The 23,149-nt window shown below is 32.7% G+C and overlaps 1 protein-coding gene and 1 long non-coding RNA gene across 3 annotated transcripts; one reads left to right on the plus strand and one right to left on the minus strand.

The window, feature by feature from the left end:
- LOC142545007 (uncharacterized) lies at window positions 1–561 on the plus strand. The gene is made up of 3 exons (XR_012820191.1): window positions 1–112; window positions 197–320; window positions 403–561. It is a non-coding gene; the product is annotated as an uncharacterized LOC142545007 (long non-coding RNA).
- A 15,725-nt stretch (window positions 562–16,286) lies between these two features.
- LOC142547653 (uncharacterized) lies at window positions 16,287–21,371 on the minus strand. Of its 2 annotated transcripts, none has more exons than XM_075656038.1 (3): window positions 21,200–21,371; window positions 17,363–20,548; window positions 16,287–16,937 (listed from the first exon to the last, which is right to left on the minus strand). In XM_075656038.1, the coding sequence occupies exons 2-3, from the start codon at window positions 20,295–20,297 to the stop codon at window positions 16,579–16,581; spliced, it is 3,294 nt and encodes a 1,097-aa protein (XP_075512153.1). In that variant the 5' UTR covers window positions 20,298–20,548; window positions 21,200–21,371; the 3' UTR covers window positions 16,287–16,578. The 2 variants fall into 2 exon arrangements, with proteins under 2 accessions (XP_075512153.1, XP_075512152.1); XM_075656037.1 differs by having other exon boundaries at window positions 20,645–21,371.
- Window positions 21,372–23,149: the final 1,778 nt, after the last annotated feature.

Consider the following 23,149-nt stretch of genomic DNA (forward strand, 5'->3'; position numbering starts at 1 on the left):
CAATGATCGAACTTCCGAGACTGCAGCATCAAACAACTGCTCAGACATGAAAGACCTAAAACTGTCAGATGATGTGGAAGAAGTTTATGAATGCGACATTTCAGATATGAAAGTGCTATATTTCTTGATTTCAAGTCAAATTATTTTTTTTCACAATAATATATTTATATATATAATATCTTATTGTTCTTAAAAGGGAAAAAAAATGCCAACTGGTTGTAAAAAAATATGAAAACGTGGTGGCGTATGGCACAATACTATCAGAAGGAGGTCCAAATATCATGATTCACCATGTTCCACTTGGGGAACAAAACTTCAAGGTATCTTTTGACGTTGTCTTAGATTAAGAAGCAGAACTTACAATCCCAATTAAGTATGGAACAAAAATCGTCAACGATGCAGTTGGAGCCATTGTTGGTTGACCTAAAGAGTTGATAATTTTTCCAACAACACAGGTACTTTAAGTTTTCTCTTGATTTTGTGTTTGCAACTGTCATATATGTTTCTTGGACAATGGTTTAGTTTAGAATACTTGTATCAATATTCTAAATTGTAGAAGAAGGGGAAACGTCAACTATTTGCTCTTTCGGATGTTCCCAGTCACTCGACAAGTTCAAGGATATTCAAAAAATATTACCCATGGCATGTAAGTATATCTACTCACATGCTGTTAAATTGATGAATGAATCGGAGACCATATACATAGAGTTTGAGGGTGCTATGTTTGGACGTGCTAAAAACATACGGTTGCTAAAAGAAGATATCTTACGTTTTACGGATATGAGAGAGATAGGCGCAAACAAATTTTGGTTTACATGAGGTATGTTATGTCTAAATTACTAATTTTTGCATATTTAATATTTTATGTGAAACTTGTCCATATTTTGAAACATTTATAACCAAGTTATGTAATATTTGAGTACAGTCACCTCTACAAATATTTGAGAGAAGAAGACATGGCTGATTATATTTCATTTGTGGATCCCGGAAGCATACCTACATGCCCAATTGGCAAAGCTGGTCGTGACTTATCACGATATATTGCTGATCAATTGGAAGTGGTGTGTAAAGACAACATATGTCATATCCCATACAACACTGGGTAAGAGTTTAGTTTTTTATTGATTTATACTACATACTAGTCAATGTTATATTTCCATTTTTGCATGTACCATTGGATATTGATTATCATCAATGAAGATAAAAATATGATATATTTATTAGACTCTACGGCTAACAAAAACCGAGACGATGTATGAAAAACTATAATGACCAAGTAAGTAGTAGATTATGTTGATTTTGAATTCATTCACTTATAAATATGAAAAAAAAATTAATTTTTTACTTTTTAAAATGTAGTGGGGTCAAAATGTACAATGCCTCGAAGGGTATTTCTCAAATGTCATGTTTTAAACAATTGACGGTATGAATTGTGCCTATGTATAAGACATGAATGGATAGTTCTTATTATTTGGATTGTGATTGTTGCATTAACTTTTCAATTTCATTATATATAGGATAATCTAAAACAAAGTGATTCTGTTGAATGTGGATATTATGTTATGAGATACATGAAAGGGATAGTTGAATATGAAAATCAACAGTTGGAGAAGATGATAAGTTTCTTCTTTATGATATGAACTGGCTTATTATTGAGATAAACTGCTGTCATTGAGATATGTGCACATGAAATCTATATAATTATTAATTCTGGAATTTTTGCTATTAAAATTAATGGTTGAGATAATTTGTTTTCGTTGGGATATATATGCATATGATAATATGCATTTTATGATAATTGATATGTTGTTTTGCCCTTTATTTTGAAGTGTGGAATCTCCTAAAAATTAAGCTGGAATATATCTTGAAACTGGCTCCGAATAATGCATTCTTATTTGTGGATTTTTTTTGGAGGAATAATCTTATTAATCTAATGCATTTTGTATTTTTTACATTTCAGTTTGCAGGATCAATCGAGAACTAATATTACAATCAATCTCAATATGATCAAGCCAGAAGTGAATGGAGCGAATTCGTCTACTCTTATGTATATGCTTAAATGGATCATGTGCGTCATTGTGCATTTTAGGATATACTTTTGGATATACACTTGTGGTTTTGTGGATATATTTGTGTATACATTTTTGGGTTATACTTGTGGATTTTTTGATATATACTTGTGGATTCGTGGATTCGTGGATTTTCATCATTTTGATGGATAATTTATGAATCTAATGAATGTATTTTAAGTTATATGTGTGTGTGTGTATAGTGGTACTATTGTATATTAATTAAATTATTTTGATAAAGTGAAAATTATTTTTTTACTTCACTAATTTATTAAATTAGTGTGGTGGTGATCAAGAATTACTTAGTTAAAGTAAAATTGTATTACAATAAAATATGATTATTTAATTCAACACTAAACTAAATTATGAAGTAATAAAATACAAAATAATTCGTCATATTAAAAATGTGTCGAAATTTAAAAAAAAATGTACTACTTCACTCTAATACAAAAAAATGAAGTCTTTTAAATAGATTACTTTGTCAATAAATGTAAATTGTAAAGTAACAAAATACCAAATACTTCAACAAATAAAATTATGGCGAAGTTATGAAATATATTTACTTCATCATAGTTCCATAACAACGAAGTCGTTCGCATCAATTACTTCACCAAAATACAAAACCTGTGAAGTTATACAAAACATTTATTTTGCCAATCAATGTAAACGATGAAGTTATAAATAGATTATTATTTCTGCACTTTACGAAATCGATGACTTCGGCATCGGTTTAATTCCATATCGGTTTTCCTTTCATTGAACCGGCAAAGACTTCGCTATTTTCTTGGATACGACTTCAGTTATAATGCGAAGTAAAATAGTACACTATTACTTCACGTACGTCAATTTCGCCAATTATCTATCTATGACTTCATTGAATATGCGAAGTAAATGAAGGAAATTCTACTAGTGTTTCAGTTTTAGTTAGTCGTTTTTGTGTTTTATTTTTTAATTTTGTCTGTTACTCTAATATAGCGTCGATAGGACGCTCACGTATGTGCTATTACATTCAATAAGAAAGACTAAATTGCCACAAATTCAAAGATATGTGATTAAGACAATTTTTATTTTGTAATATAGAATGTCAAAATTATAAAAAAGGCAAACATAAATGACAAAAATCGCAATTTTCCAAACACAAAGTAAAGAGCGCATGTAGATGATAAACCACTTGGTCTCAGTTTGTTTTTTTTTTGGTTTTTTTTTTGTTTTTTGAAAATATATTAATAATATTTTTTAAAAAATTGTATTTAATCATTAAATTCATCCTCGTGCTGTTGTTTTTTGTTTTTTCAAAATTTATTATAATATTTTAAAAAATGTGATTTTGATAATTAAATTGATGCTCTTGCTCAATTTGCTGCACTTTCCACTTTTTGGGTCTGTTAGAATTACATGGTAAGAAAATTTTAGAACCATGAAAATATATACTTATTTGGAGGAATGGACAAAATATGGATAACGACGAGTAGTGTTCAGCCCAAGCCTTCGAGGGTTTAATATGCCTCGATCTTATAAGCAGTGTTCTAAAACACGTCGTCTAGACATTGGATGATCGCTTATCGCCTTGATTATTAGAAGCCTTCTAGGTGGCCATCTAGTGTAATATATAGATTTTTTTTATTTTTAATTTTTTTAAAAAAGATTGTTTGACATTTTTCTATCAATTTGTATCGTATAAGGAGAAAAAATATGCAATTGATTTTGAGTTTGAATCCAAAATTATTGAATATTTGGCGAAATACAGATATAAATAAAAAATTAGATATTTAGATTTTAAAAAATATGCATGGGCACCGGCTAGGCGGTAGGCGGTAGGCGATTGGTAGTTGCTAGCCTACCACTTTTTAGAACACTATTTATAAGTATGTTAATATTTATTCACTTCATTTATTTATCTTTTTAACTTATTTGTGTTTTTTTAAGATATAAATCATGCAAATATTGATACCTAATTTAATATATTAATATCTTAAATATGATAATATAAATAATCTCTAAATTTAATATTGCAAGATAGACGGCATTTCAAAAATTAATTTAAATCTTCTAAAACTTGATAGGTTGCATTTTTATTCTTTTAATTAAATTGAATAATTTATTTATTTATATTATTTTGTATAAGGTATAACTTTTAAATTCAATACTATACATAATTATAGTTTTAATTTATATTTATAGTGTTATTTTCTACCCAACACCATATAATACTCAAGCCCATTGAATTTTCCGGTTAATAAGATCTTATCTATCTGGGCACTACCTTCACTTCATTTCAACGGGTAAGATCTTGCCACACATACAATTTCAAAAAAAAAAAGAAGTGAGTCCTATATATACATGGGCAAATTTTGGCCATCCATCCTAAACCGAATTTTCCATAAAGTGATCCATACATGCCAAAAATATGGAACCCCAAATAACTAAATATAAATATTAAGGCCTAAGTATACCAAAAAATGATTTAAATTACTAAGCTCGCTCCTTAGGATTTGGTTTTTAATTTCGGTGTTTTTTGTTGTATAGAATTTTTCACAAGTGTCTATTTTAAATCCTTATAAATAAATTCAAATATACTTTATTTTAAATCAACTTCAAGTTTAGGTACTTAAACCAGTCATTTTTAGAACACACAATGTACTCATCGCGAGTTCGCGACCAAGCTGGTCGATCTCCGGTACATAAATTTACAGTTGAAACCTATAAGTTCAAAAGATGATTTCCGTATGTCACTTTGTCACGCAGGTTCATAAAACAGTTCTTTCACATATAATATTTTAACTTGTATAACATTTATATACATTGTTTTTTTTAAAAAAATTTATTATTGTAATAAAATTTAACTGTTGTCTAGAATAGATAAAAACGTGACTAAATAAACAAATTCGGAGTCCCCCAAGTTATTTTCGTAGAAACAAAAAGAGTAATCATATTCCACTGTTCCATCAACCAGCATAACAAGTGTAAGCAACACAGTTTGCATGCACTGCATGGCATTGAATTGCATTACACCGTAGCATGCTAGAATTTTTTTTTAAAAAAGATGAAAAACAATTTAATCTGTCTTTCTTAATTGACATTAAATTCCACCATTAAAAATCACGTTTCTTTCGATCCACCGAAGTATGTCCCCATCTCAGACAGAAATTTTCTCAATTCCAAGATTGTTACAGTCAAATATTTAACAGCAACATTTACTCCACTTTCTTGGATTTTCACAGCTGTCCACCGTCTGAGACCTCAAAAATCTGCCCATAAATAGGATTCATTGTCGTGCTTCACCTCTTCAACAAGTTCTCATCAGTGTGTTTTCCTATTGTGCGAGAGAGTGAGATCAGATAGGAATAATGGGAAAGTTGTGTGTCATTTTTACCCTTTCTTTCTTGCTGGTGCAAGCAACAGCAAGAAATATACCAGATAACGCCTTAGCCCCCACCGAAAACACACAGAATATGGCTATTCCAGCAGCTTCTCCGGCCAGTAACGGCGTCGAGGATCGGAAAAACTTCATCACGTTCGGCGGAGTCGGCGGCTGGGCTGGCTTCGTTGGGTTCATTCCGGTGCTCGGTGGGATTGGAGGGGTGGGTGTAACTGTTCCAGGTGGACTCGGTGGCGTAGGCGGAGTTTCTGGTGCCACTGGCGGCATCGGTGGCGGAGCTGGCGGCGTCGGTGGTGGTGGAATTCGACCATGAATAAATCTGATGTTTTACTAGGGTTTATATATAATGTGTTCTAGTCATATGTTGCATCTTGCATGGTCCATGTATATATATATATATATATATATATATATGTATGAAACTTTGTTTTGTGGGCATTGTTTCATTGGTTCACATACATGAAACAAGTGACCATCATGAAATGTCATGTTTTGTAATACTATGGTTGTATTTGTTATGTTTAGTATATATATTATAAGTATTTCCTAAGTTTAATTTCGTTCTTCCTTCTTAATTTTAATTGTGTTTCGTGTAATTTAATTACGAGTCAATGTAATAATCCTGTCCATGTATAAAATGGACATTTGAAACTCTTTTCTCGCTTATCAAGTTTAAGCGAGATAGATTAGCACATGTTTAAGCGTAAAAAAGTGTTTTTATTTTTAGTATAATTTTAATTATCTTAAACTAATAAATAGATAAAATAATACATAAATATAATAAATTTAAGTCTGATACATTAATTCTCATATTTATAAAAGCATAAAAATCTTAAAATTGTCATCTTTATTTGTTTTTCAATTGTCATCTTTATTTGTTTTTCAAGAAGATCACGTTAAAAAATGCTAAATATTTGTGAAATTATTGTTTGACATGTTTAATTATAATTAAAATTAAAAATTAACATCTAAATTATAATTATAATTTATTATTTTAAAATAAAAAAACATACTTTCAAAATAAAAAAAATTAAAAATAAATAGATGCAATTAACTGTCTTTTAAGTTTACTTAATTAAATGTCTTAATTACGCTTAATTCGATCAAACTACAGTTTCTTTTTCGAGCTTCAAGCTTAAGTACACTTAAACGGGCTGTTTAGAACACTGGTTTTTTATGAAGTCAAGCTGAAAATCTGGAGAGGTCAAATATTTTGATGATATCTCACATACCAGTAATCCAAATGAATAGCGGCAAAAAACGGTTGAGAATCCAACTCAATTATCTAGAAATCATATTTGGGGCTGGTCGAATGAATTTAGATGTTATCGAGGCGAAATGGCGGTCGAAACATCCGACTGATCAAAACTCCTTGAATTCGGATGTTACACGATGAAGTTGCTGGTTTTGCACAGGTTGCCAAAAGAGTTGGAAGTGTGTACATAGTCCATTATTTCTAGAATATCTCTCTCATATGAACTCTAAATTGAGTAATTCTTGATTATGTTGAAAATTAAGAAAAAGGACTATAATGTTCATGTTTACCACTTTGCCCAAAAATAAACTAAGCAAGAGCTATATTCACGGGACCAGACCATGTTTCACTCAGCCATTTTGATCACATATACAAGAGAGATGAACTTCAAAGTTTAGTTGAGTGATAACCTTTACACAAAGATATTAAAAAAATTGTGTTTGTAGTATTAGCATAAAAGACATTAAATATTATATGGATTGTGAGGTTGCAGCCTACAATCAAAAATGTGCTAAGAGTTTTGATTAGACAATGGATAAGTTCTAACTCGAAATGATTTTGTACAAATAATTGTATAAATTAAAGTCTTTTAGTGAATCTTTTCACGTGGAAGTAGTGACATAGAAGTTGTTAATCTTCGAACATGCATAAATAAATTTGTGCATATTTATTTGTCGCATTTTCTTACTTCTTCTACTATTTTTAGTATGCGTAATTAAAGCATTTTATATGTTTTTCAAATATCAAAATATTGCATACAAAGTATTTGATAAATTTGATAAAATATTTCAACCAAATCATTATAATTATTTCAACTTGCATACTTTTTAAATACTTTTCAAAATGTTTAATCAATTTTTAGAGGAATTATTTTAAGTTTTTTCTGCTTGGTTTTAGAACTAAACTTGATTTTATTTCTCGATGCTCAGTTCTTTTGAACATTTTAAAAACAATCTATAGTAACTCTTTTAATAGCAAAATATTTTAAATAGTTTATTCTCTCCTTTTCTAAACTTTAATCTGATCCTAACAAATAGCTTGAAATCAAAATCAAATTTATTATTGTCGTAAGAATTTTAAATTTTGGAATTTACTGTGATTTTTATTATGATATATACCGATGAGTATAATATAAAATTATAATTATGAATTTTAATCAAATTATGACTTTTTAAAAAAAAAATTACAAATATACACACAAACTAATTGTATATATACACATATGCATATAATAATTAAATGATTTAACTTTTAAACAAGAAAATTTATATACATCAATAAACAAAAAATTATTTCAAAATGAAGATGTTATTTATCAAATAATTATTAATTTAAATAAATTAATAAACAAAAAAATAATTTATAATTAAAGTTACTTAATATGTGTGAAAAAAGTCTATATATTTGGAATCTATATAGTATATAATTTTTTTTTAGAATCAAATCACAAAAAATAAAAGGTACACAAGCCGATACGGTTTACTATTCTCACAAATCTATAAAATCATATCTAGTTATTCAAATTCTTTTGATAAAAAACAAGTAAAATTCAGTTTGGTATACGAACTATTAATAAATTGGTACATAAACCTATCGTAAATGACTTAATTGATATATAAATTATTAATAAATTTGAAATCGATACTTCGCTCCACAAACAACTACAAAACATATTACGGAGCCCAACGACTGACCAAATTAAACTGATGATCATAGAACAAGTACAGTCCATCGAATCTTACTCCCCAATAGCACAACTTAGCAAACGAACAATGTTGCAAATCCCTAAACAAATCGAACAAAAAAAAACGACCATGCCTCCTTGGTGCATTCAGATCGCACTCGAACTGACCCGTGCCCACGTCTGTGTTCACCACATCTTTGTAAATCCAAACCCGAGCCGGTTTCAAAGTATAGTGTCCGATGTCGATGCCATCTTGTCTACAAGAAACGTTCAGTCGTTTCCCCATTTGGTTGGCGATTTTTATAGTGATCGGAATAATTTCCGAATAATATGAAGGGAGGAACATTAAAATTAACAAGAGAAGGAAGGATGAGTATTTTTTCACAGATTCCATGGTTTCAATATATTTTTCAGAGTGAATTAAAGTATATATATATAAGGATGAAAATTGATGGTTTGGAATTATCTACGCAATTATATATGGTAGAAATTTAGGTTGACTCTCGAAAAGATATTGAATATATATAACGTTAACTTTTTGGAGACTGTCTATATTTTTTTTCCTAATATAAATTAAAAGTTGCTTCATTTAAATTTTGGAATTCGTTTTTCTTATCGAAAATTTTATTTTTGAAAAATTGAGACGTGATCATATGAGGTAGGTCGAGAGTACTGGCCCATATAGTGTATGATAAGTCGATCCAATCACGTCTTCGTTAAACTTACCAAATAACAAATTAAAGTAAAAAAAATCGTAATGAAAAGAGAAGCACAAGTAAGATAAGATAGACTAAATGTTAGAACATCTTTAGTACTCTACGTTTTGGTTATTGACAGATTCGACATATATCATCGAGCTGTTTCAGGATTAAGATGTTCTGACCGAATCAAAGTTCTATATGCAGTACACCTATTCAAACCGTTAAACTCCAACCATTATGCAAACAGAGATCTAACTAAATTCAAAGGATACTACAAGTAAAGTCATTTCTCATAAAGTATGAGGTAACAATATCCTACAAATTCCAAATGATAGAAGATTTTCAAATATGTCTTGAGTCAATCAACTTTTCAAAGGCTATTGGATCTAAAGAAGGAAAAAGCAAAAAGACATTAAATGAAATTTGTTACAGTGTATGATGATGTTAATGACAAGTCTATTTTGTCGGGAGCAAGTACAGATAATCGCTAAAAAGCAAATCCGATCGTTGGAGCTTTTCAAATATATATATGCAGTCTTCAAAGAGAAGAAGCTACTGAACTGAGTGATTATTTCTCGAGCTTGCATATTTCTAAGATCTTCGAGCACTCTTAATCTTTCATATCTCAAGCTGCTCACATAACACTTGTCTTTTAGAATATATCAGATTTTCAAGGATCAGTATGAGCTACATTACTAACTCAAGTCGTAAAGCTGACTGTTGGGTTATTTGTTTTGTTTTATGGTAAACTGAGGGTTCTTAAATATCATATTTTTTTAAAGTGATCACTAAGAGTGTCAATTTAGACAATTATAAGTCCTAACTGAAATAAATTGTTATAAGACGTAAAATCAAAGTCTTTTCGTGAAAACTTTCCTAAGTGGAAGAAAGGACGACATAGAAGTGTTATCTCCGAATATTCATAAAGCATTTGTCTCATTTCATTATATATTTTATATTCTTTCATATTAGTTTAAAGTTGTTTCTTGTTAATTTCCTACATATATTTTATCACGAGTCAAGTCGGACCGTTTTCACACTTTTTAATTTTAATAGTCCAGCTAAGCTAGCTATTCAATAATACTTTTTAACATTCTAAAAAATATTAATAACATCTCAAAGTTTCGAAAATTATTTTAGAGTCTGTCCACCCTCGGTCTAAACTATAATCCGATCCCAGCAAATGGTATCAGAGAGGATTTTCTTCAACTCTGACAAATACATATTTTTAAATGACATCATTTAACAAGATTTCATTGTTTTCTAAAGAAGACTATGATGATTGAAAAATATGCATGCATGCACATTTGGCGGCTCAAGATGTTGATATATGATATGTCATCAATAATGGTCCAATGAAGATATTAAAAGCGAATACAACCGTAGCAATGTCTGATGGTGGTTCACAGATGGTAGAAAAGCACTGGTCTAAATGGACGGCGGAAGACAAAAAGAAATCCAACCTTGATAATGTAGCCTAAGACATTTTATACAAAACTCTCGACAAAAACATATTCGACAACATCAGGACATATTCAACTGCCAAATAAATATGGGAGAGGCTGACCCAACTCTACGAAGGCAGCGTTCAAACCAAATAGAACTAGCTAAATGATTGCAATCCAGAAATTCGATAATGCCAAAATAATCCTAGCAAGACTCTTAATGAGTTTGATGAATATTTTTTTGTAGGATTGTTATTGAACTAGCATCTCTTGGTAAAGAATAATCTAACTACAAAATTGCTTGGAAAGTTATGAGAGCATTGCCCAGATAATGAGATATAAAGATAGTGACTATGAGAATCCAAGGATCTCAATAAACATGAGATGCACAACTTGTTCGCTGATCTTAAAGCCTATGAATTTAAGCTAAGAATACTGAACAGAAGAAGAGTCATCCACTTCACAACCAACTAAAGCTCTAACTGCTACAACCCCAATTCCAACCAATAACGAAGGATATTCCTGCTGCAGAAAATCTGCTGACCGGATAAACAACTAGACTTATGTCCTTACTTGTGGGAATTTTTTATAAAATCAGTCTAAATTCAATTATTATCGTAAAAAGAACCAAGCGGGTGATAATCAAGATTGATATAATTCGAGAAAGCAATGCCATTTTATTGCATATTGCAACATGTGAGAACCCGAATTTCCAGCACTAGCTAGCATTTTGTAGCAGCTAGTAAAATTTCAGTAGCAATGCAAAATTCCAGCAGAAGCTAATATTTCAGAAGATGGTATTTTTCCAACAGTCAAAATCCAGCAGCAGAAGAGTTCAATAGCGAAATTCCTAGCAGATAGCTACTGATTCTGCTTATGACTTGTAACTGAAGCATTTAACACGGAATAAAAGTTGTTAATGACATATTATGACCATTTATTTGGGAGGCTAACAGTCAGAATTTTGCCTATAAATAACACCCTCAAATCTCTGAACTGGTGTTACACAAATCTTGAGTATCACTTGAAAATTAGAGTTAAGAGAGTGCCTATTTTCGAGCAGTAGAAACCAGTAGCAAGAACAAGCAGATTCCAGATTTCAACCGAAACTTTCTAGCAAATTACGATAAGTGGGCTTATGTATAAATATCTTGAAATCAGTTTGATAATTCATGTTTTATGTATTTATGATCTCTAATTTTTGACCTAGTGAACTAATGGTAGGAATATATATTCTGAACATTATTGAATTCTGATTACTGATTATTGGCCTCACCCCTTAGAGGAGAGAACATATAGGGGACTGATATCAGTTTAGCCATGAAATTCACAAACGTGCTCAGTGCTTACTTACTTGTTAAATTTCTGATTTTTGTTCTGAATACTTGTTAGGATCGATTGGGGGGTAATCGTTGAGCTACAATAGCTCGGTTCTTGAAATATTGAACACCGATGAATTAAATCGAGTTTGGTGTTCAAACCAAGCGGAAAATACTCGAAATAATCCTTCGTAGAAACAGAATGAATATTTTGTAAACCATTTAAAATATATGCACGTTGAATGAGTAAAAATATTTTGGTTGAAGTATTTTATCAAATACTTGGTATGCAACATTTTGGTATTTGAAGAACACATAAAATGCTTCAACAATGCATCTTTAAAAACAGTGAAAATGATAAGCAAATGCAATAAACAAATAGACACGAATTTGTTTATGGATGTTCAGAGATTTCAAACACTCCTACGTCACCCCTTCTTCTCCTTGGGAAGGATCCACTAGAAGACTTTGATTTATACAACTACTTGTACAAACCCATTCCGGAAGGGCAGCACCCAACTAGAACTCCTAGCACTCAAGATTGTAGGCAGCACCTCACAATCAGCATATTGTTTAATGTCTCATATGCAAAGACTACATACACAAGTTTATTGTATTTGTGCAAGACTCACTCAACTAATCTTTGAAGTTCAACTCTCTTGTATATGTGTGAGTGATTGTGTGTGAGGAATTTATCATTTACAGTGTATATCTCGAATGTATCCTCACACAAGGGCTTGTGCTCTCAACTAGCTAATATCTTCATGCTAACTGCCCATGCTTTGAATCCACTTCAAAAGCTCTTGTTTGATCTTCAATATGTTGTATTTATAGGCTCCAACACTGATATATACGTTAGACACAAGAATATGACCGTTGGAAAGTTTCTGTACTGTTTCTGGAATTGCAACGGTCAAATTCGTCTTGCTGGACATTTTCCCGACTGGTCAACTCTGGTCAACTCAACTGGTCGTTCAGTTCAACTGGTCAGCAACTGGTTCAGTTCAGTTGGTCAACTTGCTGGTTCAGTTCAGTTCAGTTCAATTCAGCTGGTCAGCAGCTGGTTCAGTTCAGTTGGTTGGTCAGCTGGTGTGCTGAAATCAGCCTAGCTGATTTCAGTTTGTGCAGAACCAGTAGCTTCATCGTCATTTATCAGCATCTTAAGCTTCGATTCAGACTTTGACTTCTGAAAGTGATTTGTAGATCTTCGTCTTATATTTCCAACGCATACTGAATCGCTTCGTTTCGATAACCGAGATGAGAGATATGACCAAAATACCGCAGCTGCTCAAACCCAACTGATTGCTATTTTCGTGTGATCAGTTTGGTAATTGAGCGATCAGTTAGACCATGATAACATCCGATTTTGCCCAACTGACGTGAATTACGATTTGTTCCAAATTGAGTTTTCTAATCAGTCCAGTTGGCGGATTATCATTTGGATAATCCAGTTGAGAGATATCATCAAAATACCGAAGCTCGCCAGAAATTCAGTTTGTGCAAAATTCAGTTTCAGCTTGCTTCTTGTGTTTGAAACTTCACACTTGAGTAAATATGTTAGAAACACAATAATAAGTTTTGCTAACATCAAAATCAAGATTGCGAACTTGAAAAGTTCCAACAATACTGATTCCTGAATACTGATTCTTGTTCTGAAAATAAGAGTATGTATATCATTTGTATTACTGTTTCTGTTGAAAATTACTTTGAAAACCGAGAGTTATTCCCGCCTCCGCTTACTGAGTGACAACCATATCACTCACCCACCGAACCCATCTCAGATAAGAACGAGGAAGAATTGTTAGAAGAAGAAGAGCAGCATCAGTTTTGGGGCTGGTGAAGAAGACTGTTGTTGTTAAATTCTAAGTTATGTTTCCGCTGTATCTGTTAAGACATTGTTATGTCTGGTTTTACATTTTCGCTGTAAAACATTAGTATTTGAGTTTGTATCAGACAATGAATTATTCAGTATTATGAATAAAAAAATGGTTTCTGAATTTTGTACTTCTGAAGCTTGTTGTTTTCGAATGTAAATTTGATAGCAACGCTGGTGTCAACTAAACCCGTCACTGGGGCGTGACACCAAAGAAATATGATAAGAAGTCTTTAGAAAAGAGATGGTCCAAAGATGATAGAAGATCCTACAAGAAAAAGAAGTATAAAAAAGTTCTAGTTGATGAGGAAAGCAAGAGAAAATGGGCCGACTCAAATATCTCCTCAAGTGAAATTAATGATGAGAAGGTCCAGTGTCTCATGACAAAATGTTGAGCCGGAGACCTCAAATAATGAGTTTGAAACTGATGACGACATGATATTTAATTTTGACTCATATGAATTCATACGAGAGGATCTTGTCACAACACTGCATGATACGATGGATGAGTTTAAAAGAATCTCGCAATTATTTGATGAAGCTAAGGCAGAAATAAAAAAAAACTAACAGATAAGTCAAACAACTTTATTTGTTTGCAGCGAAAGAAAGCTGATGGTCTGAAAGTAAAAAATAAATCTTCTAGCGGTTGAAATGATGACACACAAAGAGTGTTCCAAAAAACTATTAATGAAAATAAACGATTGACATTTATAGTCAATTCTTCGAACAAGTCTTCTACCTCCATTGAGAAGATGCACATTGAGAAGATGCATGAGTTAAAAAAAAATCAACCGATGATAGAAATGGGCTAAGGTTTGGCAACAATGAATGCAACTCTTTTAAGGTAAATACTCAATCGTGTCTAGACAAAGGCAAGTCTAAGATGATAAATTTTGTTCGGTCTAGCATGATATATGAACATGATTAGTTCGAAGTTCAACCTTACCAGAATCTGAAGTGGAAATAATATTTATCAATCACGTCTTCGTTAAACTTACTAAATAACAAATTACAAGTTTAAAAAAAAAATCGTAATGAAAAGCACAAGTAAGATAAGATAAACTAAATGTTATATTATTTTTAGTACTCTACGTTTTGGTTATTGACAGACAAATATCATCGAGCGGTTTCAAGATCAAGATGTTCGGACTGATCAAAGTTCTATATGCAATACACGTGTTCAAACGGTTAAACTCCAACCGTTATGCAAACATTGAGATCTAACTAAATTCAAAGGAAACTACAAGTAAAGTCATTTATGATAAAGTATGAGGTAACAATATCCTACAAATTCCAAATGATAGAACGTTTTCAAATATGTCTCAAGTCAATCAACTTTTCAGATGATATTGGATCTAAAGAAGGAAAAAGCAAAATGACATTAAATGAAATTTGCTACAGTGTAAGATGATGTTAATGACAAGTCTATTTTGTCGGGAGCAAGTACAGATGATCGCTAAAAAGCAAATCCGATCGTTGGAGCTTTTCAAATATATATATGCAGATTTCAAAGAGAAGAAGCTATCAAACTGAATGATTATTTCTCAAGATTGCATACTTATAAGATTTTCTAGCACTCTTAATCTTTCATATCTCAAGATGCTCACATAGCACTTGTCTTTTAGAATATATCAAATTTTCAAGGATCAGTATGAGCTACATTACTAACTCAAGTCGTAAAGCTAACCGTTGGGTTATTTGTATTGTTTTATGATGAACCGAGGGTTCTTAAACGTCATTTTTTTAAAGTGATCAATAAGAAAGTCAATTTAGGTAATTATGAGTTCTAACTGAAATAAATAGTTATAAGACGTAAAACCAAGGTTATTTAGTGAAAACCTTTCTGAATGGAAGAAAGGACGACATAGAAGTGTTATCTCCGAATATCCATAAATCATTTGTCTCATTTCAATCTACACTTTATATTCTTTCATATTAGTTTAAAGTCGTTTCTTGTTAACTTCCTTACATATATTTTATCACGAGTCAAGCCCTTTGTAACAAGCTTATCCAAAAGATGTTGGTAAGAGAAATCAAATTTTTGGTCGTTGATAAAACACTCACTTACTCCACCAATTCAAGTGCCCCCAAGAGACAAATATATGTAATTTTTAAAATTAATAATTGTAAATATAAGAGCGATACAAACATTTGGGATGTATATTTAATTTTCAAAGTTAGCCGGATGTTTTGGTATTTATTACAAACAGTACTAAAGGTATATATAATTCACCTGAAAAATACATTTAGTCGTGTAACTTGCATATTTTATTTTATTCATTTTTTGTCTCATGTTATCAGTCAATTTATGTTCTTAATCCATTAATTCACAACTTTTTAATACTAATCTCATTTAATTCGGAGTGCTGATTTAGTGCCTAAAAATGATGAAGTTCCAACAGACATTGTCGACGAGTCCGATTTCACATCGACATTATGGTAAAAAAATACTAAAATTGAGAAAATGAGTGAGTTAATATACTAATACCGTGGATCAACCATAACATAACCAAAAATAAAAAACGTGAAAATTACGGGACCAAAAACATTTTTCCCCCCATAATGCTAAGCTCTTTGGTTTGTTGCTTCCTTGTTCTTGGGAAACTGCTTGAATTACATTACACAACAGTTCGTTTATAGGAGAATATAACACGTTGTATGTAGTTTTAATGCAGATTAGGTTACACACTACAAACTCAATAATTCTCTAACAAAATGTACAACTAAATCCTGCCGCAACAAATAGACAATGAGTATGAGTGATATGAGCAAGAACCTGCTGTAAAAAACGTTCATCAGAAATAAGAAAAATCCAAAAAAAAAAAAAAGTTGTGCTTACACTATAGCTTGTCGCTAGACCTCGTAATCCGGAGGTGAAACCACGCTACCTTCTTGCTCGTTAGATTCCATCAGCATAATCACGACCTCTCGCATGGATGGTCGATCTAACGGTTGCGTGCGTGTGCAGAGGAGAGCGATCTTCAATACTGTGATCATGTGGTTAGCAATAGTTTCGTCTTTCAAATTCAAACGACTGTCGAATATCTCAGACGAGAGAGAATGTTCCCGAATGAAGTTCCGTGAATGTGCGACGAGATTACCTCCTTCTTCGAGGGGTTGTACCGGAGTCTTTCCGGTTAACAACTCCAGAAGTACCACACCATAGCTGTATATGTCGCATTTTTCTGTAACTTTCATAGTGTATGCATACTCTGCAAAGAAAAATGTAAAAACCGTAAGTGTTTGAAATGAATTATTTCAATACAAGATTGGTTTTTATTGAGCTAAACTAATCATAAGGGTATTTGAATAGTGTCAAACGCAGTTATTAAAATCTCAAGATTGCACTAAGTGTACACTGCCTCAAGATCCAATGAGGCTCGTCTGCTAGTTGCATGATGAACTGTTTAGATATCCTCCCTTAAATCGTGCCGCCCAACGTCTTATGGCCACGCTTTACAATATGCATATGCCTCTAATAACCTCTAATAACTATGACACAGAGAGTAAACGCAGAGAAAAGAAGATGGAGCAGGGCGATTTAACTTATCACGACTGGAGTTTTAATTGCAAAAAATTTAAGAAGTATGATCCGAAACTCGAAAAATCATCATTGGAAAGGGAAAAAGATGCTGACCAGGGGCAATATAACCATATGATCCAGCAACTGCCGACATGGACTTGGACTGGGGCATATCAATCACCTTAGCCAAACCAAAATCGCCAACATGAGCTTCAAACTTTTCATCGAGCAGTATATTGTTTGACTTTATATCACGGTGAATAATCCTAGGCCTGCAGTCATGATGCAAATAAGCAAGCCCTTCGGCAGCTCCGAGAGCAATGGAGAACCGTGTTGGCCAGTCAAGATCACAAGTTGTCCGGTGGAGCAATTCCCCCAAGCTACCTCTCGCCATATACTCGTATATAAGAAGATTCGAATTTTGGTGATAGCAAAAACCAAATAGTTTCACTATATTACGATGCCTGATCTTTCCGAGTGTTAGAATCTCAGCTTGAAACGTGCTATCAATGTTGTTTCCCTCTCGATTCGATGCTAATTTCTTCACAGCAATCGTTTGGCTAGATTGCAACACGGCCTTATACACAGTACCAGCCGCTCCCCTACCGATCACAAAAGAGTCGTGAAAATTATTTGTGGCCTCAACTAGATCGTGAAAAGTGAACCCTTCTTTTGGAGGGAAGTATATATCGGAATCTTCGGATGAAACGTCGTTATCTTGGGAAGAAGAAACTACATCAACCGGATGTTGTTTCATGATGTATAAAATTACTACGATTAGAACAAGTGAAACTCCACCTATCACAGCAGCAACTATAGATACTACCTTTCCTCGAGAAGAGTCGGCATTTTGTTTGGGTTGAGGAGTTGTGTCCATATTTGTGCAATTACCGAGAAGCCCGCCGCATAGCCCTTTGTTTCCAATGAAGCTACCGATGCTCATGTTCTGAAACAACGGTACATTAGGCAACGGGCCCGATAATTTGTTGAACGAGAGGTTGCAACCAAGTAAACTTGAAAGATTTCCAAATGTGCTTGGAATCTCACCACTTAAATCATTATTATTGAGCAGAAGGTATTCTAGCAAGATAAGGTTTCCAATCTGAGGTGGTATTGCTCCGGACAACTTATTAAAACTAAGATTCATCGCTATCTGCAAGCCAGAAAGATTACCCAACTCCTTCGGTATCGAACCCGATAATAAATTTCCACCCATCTGCAGTTCAGTCAAATGAGTGAGATTACCTAATGCACCTGGTATATCTCCAGAGAAAAAATTGTCAGAAATAATAAGCCGTTCAAGCAGAGAAAGACTTCCCAATTCATTCGGTATAGGCCCAAGAAAACCATTGCCACTAAGATCGAGCCTTTGAAGGACTTTGCAATTCATGATTTCTAGTGGTATCTGCCCCGAGAAAAGGCATGACGAAATGTTGAAAGCCGCAAGCTCCGAAAGATTCCCTATCTCCTTTGGCAACTCGGATGTAAAGTAATTTCTCGAAAGATCAAGCCTTTGCAACTTCTGGCATGTCCCGATCTCTTGAGGTATTGTGCCACTGAAATTATTTCGACCCAATTCAATTGCCGATAGATTGGTCAATCTGCATAATCCTGAAGGAAACCTCCCAGTCAACCTATTACCACCTAATCTCAGCTGTACCATGGAAAGGCAATTCGAGATACCGGCTGGAATGCTTCCATACAGATTATTAGACTCAAGATTCAGCAATATCAAGTTAGAATGCTGACATATATAAGGAGGAATTCTACCGGTTAAGTTATTTTCAGAAAAATCAACTACCCAAAGTCGACTATAAAGACCAAGGCCTTGAGGTATAGTACCGCTCAAATTATTGTCAAAAAGTTGCAACTGAAGCATCTGAGGGAGATACAGAAGGCCAAATGGAATAGGGCCAGTTAGGTGGTTTATCGACAAGTCTAGCTTCGTCAAGTTCATCAAGCTACTGAGTTCTGTTGGTATAACTCCCGATAGCCCGTTCTGGAACAAGTACAGTAAGCGTAAGCCCTTTATTCGTGTCAATTCAGTAGGAATTTCACCAGACAAATAGTTCTCCGAGAAATCAATTTCTAACAAGTAACTAAGATTGCCGATTTCTTTGGGAATGGTTCCGTTTAATCCATTTCTGTACAAGTATAACCTCTTCAGAAACCTGAGTTTCCCAAGTTCAGCAGGAATCCCTCCAACAAGATTTGTCTGGTATAAAGCAAGAGTCTCGAGACTCGTACAATTCCCTAGCTCACCTGGTATAGATCCGGAAAATGGATTGTCCCAAAGGATGAGATCAATCAAGTTCGTCAGCATACCAAGCTCTTTCGGTAAGTTACCATCTAATAGATTCTGTGCAAGACCAAGAGTTTCCAGGCTACTACAACTACCTATTTCCACTGGTAAATTTCCAGAAAGCTCATTCTGCCCTGCTCGAAATGTTTTCAAGTTCCTCAAATTACCAAAAGATGACGGTATCGAGCCGGAGATACTATTCGTGTACGCAACAAACTGAATTAGAGAAGTTAACTTCCCCAACTCTTCCGGAATAGGACCGGAGATCTTGTTATTGCATAAATTCAAATCTTGCAAAGAAGAGAGATTACCCAATTCTACAGGAATTCCCCCACTAAAATGATTGTCGTTCAAATAAAGAGTTTCCAATCTTGATAAACTCCCAATCTCCTTCGGGATGCTCCCCTCGAACCCGTTATGAGAAAGATCAAGATAAGTTAGGAAAGCCAGACTACCAATACTAGAACTCAACGTTCCCGAAAGATTCAGCGAGCTCAAATCAAGGGACCACACAACCTGTTTATAATCCAAAGAACATTTCACACCTATCCATTTGCAAGGCATCTGATCATTGGGATTCCAATTCCAAAGAAAATTATGGGGATCAATAACGATTTTCTTGAAATCTAGGAGATAAATTCCATCCGCACTCAACGCCTCAGAACAACAAAAAAGCATCATTGGGAACATTAAAATTGCTATCAAAATCCCAAAAACACCTTTCCTCAACCCAAACACTGTAGACATTGTGCCAATCTTTTGTTGGTCAAAAGTTACCACTTAGACAAAAAGATCACCACCAAGATTCAAAAGTGGAACCGAAATCTGTCAATCTTAGTCAGAGATGCTGGAACCTCAAATTCTTGAAAACAACTCGCAAAGGACATGTACAGAAACCTCGAAAAGGGGGCCAAAAAAAATTAGATTAAAGTCATGAACTGATCCTCTAAAAGGCAGCCAAAAGCAGTTCTGATACACAGTCCACCGAATGGAAACCTCTGCATGTAATGAATAATAATCAACATAAGAGGCTGCCTAAATTAATATATAAATTTAGAAAGGAAAAAAAACCAACAGGCTAAATCTGCCCATACCTTTACATTAAAATTTGAAATCAAAATCCACCAATATTCAAGTGATGCCTTGAGATAAAGAGAGAGCAAAAGGCATGAAAATCATAAATAATACACAAAAATGAAAACTAGAACTCTAATCAAGAAACCCAAAATTCAACCCTTTGCCCAGAGTGGTGGGGGATTCAACCACATCCAAGATTTGAGATTAATAAAAAAAGAAGCGATTCATAAGATACAAGAATGAAAGAAAATCCCAGTATCCAAATGGAATGAATCAAATAGTTATATATTATATTTTATAGGTTTTGGACTTGTGTTGCTTAGAAAGCAAAAGAACAGCACAAAACAACACAAAGGCTATTGTCTTTTAGCTAATGGAGCTAAGTAGCAAAAGGGACCATCTTCAGATGGACAAAAAACAGCGAAAAAACTTCTCAAGAAATGGAAGGCACATTTGCTAGTCCTTTCAATGAAGCTCTAATGGCCGACCATGATGCTTCCACAATCTTCCCTCTCTCTCCAAACATATTGTATAGAGATATTGATTTCTTGTAAAAAAAAATTATTTTTCACCTTTTTTGTGTGTGGTTCTTGAAAAATATGTACATAGCTATCATCAAGATTTTGCTTTAAACTCAATCTCAAGCTCTTCCCAACCTTCTCCCCATGAAAAGTGGGATCTTTTTAAATTTGGAGTGCTTTGGAAAAGGCAACTTTTTAGGCTCCGAAGGAGAAATGGAAAGTCCATTTTCATTTTGCCCATTTTTTATAATTTATTATCTTTAGTAATTATAATTTTGTTTTTTTTCCTCTCCTTCTCAAGAATTTTTGTGGACATTTTCTTGGATAGGGATAGTCATTGATAGGTAGGGTTAGGAAACTGAAGTCTGAAGTGATGTACGCAACGATGTCGTTTTTGTCTTTATTTAGTACTTTTTTCCACAGTTGACTTGGCACTTTGTATTATTTAGTTTTTTTCCATATATTAGTCTTTTCTGTATAATTAATTTTCTTTTTCTTGAGTAAATTAAGAGTATATCACGCAACCATCATGCTTATTTCAATTAAAAAAAATTACAAATTTAGGAGTAGGTCTCTTGTGAGACGGTCTCACTAATCTTTATCTGTGAGACGGGCTAATCCTACCGATATTCACAATAAAAGTACTACTCTTAGCATAAAAAGTAATATTTTTTCATGGATGACCCAAATAAGATATCTGCTCACAAAATACGACCCGTGAGATAGTCTCATACAAGTTTTTGTCTAAGTTTAGATAGTGAGATGAACAAATTATAAGATCAAGTGACACAATTTCGTGCAAAACAATCACATTATATGATCAAACATTTATATATCAGATATAAATGATGTTAGCACTATAAATTTAAACTTTTTAAATTGTGCATAGCTGGGTATAACATACTTCAATCGTTCTTCTAACACAGATAATTGTTGTTCTCGACAAAAATACACTGCTTTCTAATGCTAAACCAATTACTGTTTCTATGTAGATTTTAGGTTGAACTTGTACTTTAATGCTAGGATGGTAGAGCAAGGCTGTAAGGGTAAGATGCAATTCATTTTAAAATTTTCACATGATAAACTATAAGGTATTCAAATTTTTATTAAAAAATATTTTATATATTTGAAATATAATGTGGTAATCTATCTATTTTGAAAAGAGTGCCTATCTTTCTAACAAACACATTAAACTACTTTTATATAGAGATTCTTTTTCTCATGTTTTTTTTATGTGATTACCAAATGAACGACTGATATGATTTTTAAATAGACTCTAATATAAAATAAATAATGTTATCATCAATACTTTTTCGGAAAAACATGTCGAACAAGATTTGTCTAATGCAGTTTATATGGTTAATGTTGTTTACATAATACTATGTCATTTCATATAATTACTAGTTAGTGCACATAAAATGATAACAGTTGTAAATTCTATGGTCGTAGAAAAAAATATCATCCACAAAGATAACATGTGAACAAATTCTAAAGTTTCCGTCACGTAAATGGAATATTTTAATATAAATTGAAAATTATTATTTCCTAAATAAATTCCCCTGAAAATTCATAATTCTCCCGTTTTTATTTGTGTATGCATTCAGATTTTCTATAAAGTTTGTGTTACAACTTCTATAACAAATAATAAGGAATTAAGGAGGATCCTCCTCATAATTCATGGGAATAATCACGATATAATAAAAATATATTAATAGTTGTTTTTTTTTATTAAGCATTGGTACCTATTAATAATTAATAAATATCAGTATATAATTTTTCTTGCTAGGACAGTAATATCCTCTCTTTTTTTCCTAATGTATCTGTTAGTTTGATGGATTCCTTTAAAAAATTAAAGTATTAAGATAATTAAATGTTAATGTATAACTAACTTTCATCTAATCTAATTAATTATATATTAAAGTTACAATATTTATACATTATGGTATGATATATTTTGACTTTATAACACTGATTTTGATAAGAATTACAAGATATATATTA

This window comes from Primulina tabacum, chromosome 5, assembly GCF_025594145.1.
Source record: "Primulina tabacum isolate GXHZ01 chromosome 5, ASM2559414v2, whole genome shotgun sequence".
NCBI lineage: Eukaryota > Viridiplantae > Streptophyta > Magnoliopsida > Lamiales > Gesneriaceae > Primulina > Primulina tabacum.

What these genes read in the sequence shown, in the direction of transcription:
- LOC142547653 (XM_075656038.1), bottom strand. Translation starts at nt 20,297, where the DNA reads ATGTCTACAGTGTTTGGGTTGAGGAAAGGTGTTTTTGGGATTTTGATA. An exon ending in ATATGGTTATATTGCCCCTG is followed by an intron (nt 16,938 to 17,362) that starts GTCAGCATCTTT and finishes TTTTCTTTGCAG; the next exon opens with AGTATGCATACACTATGAAA.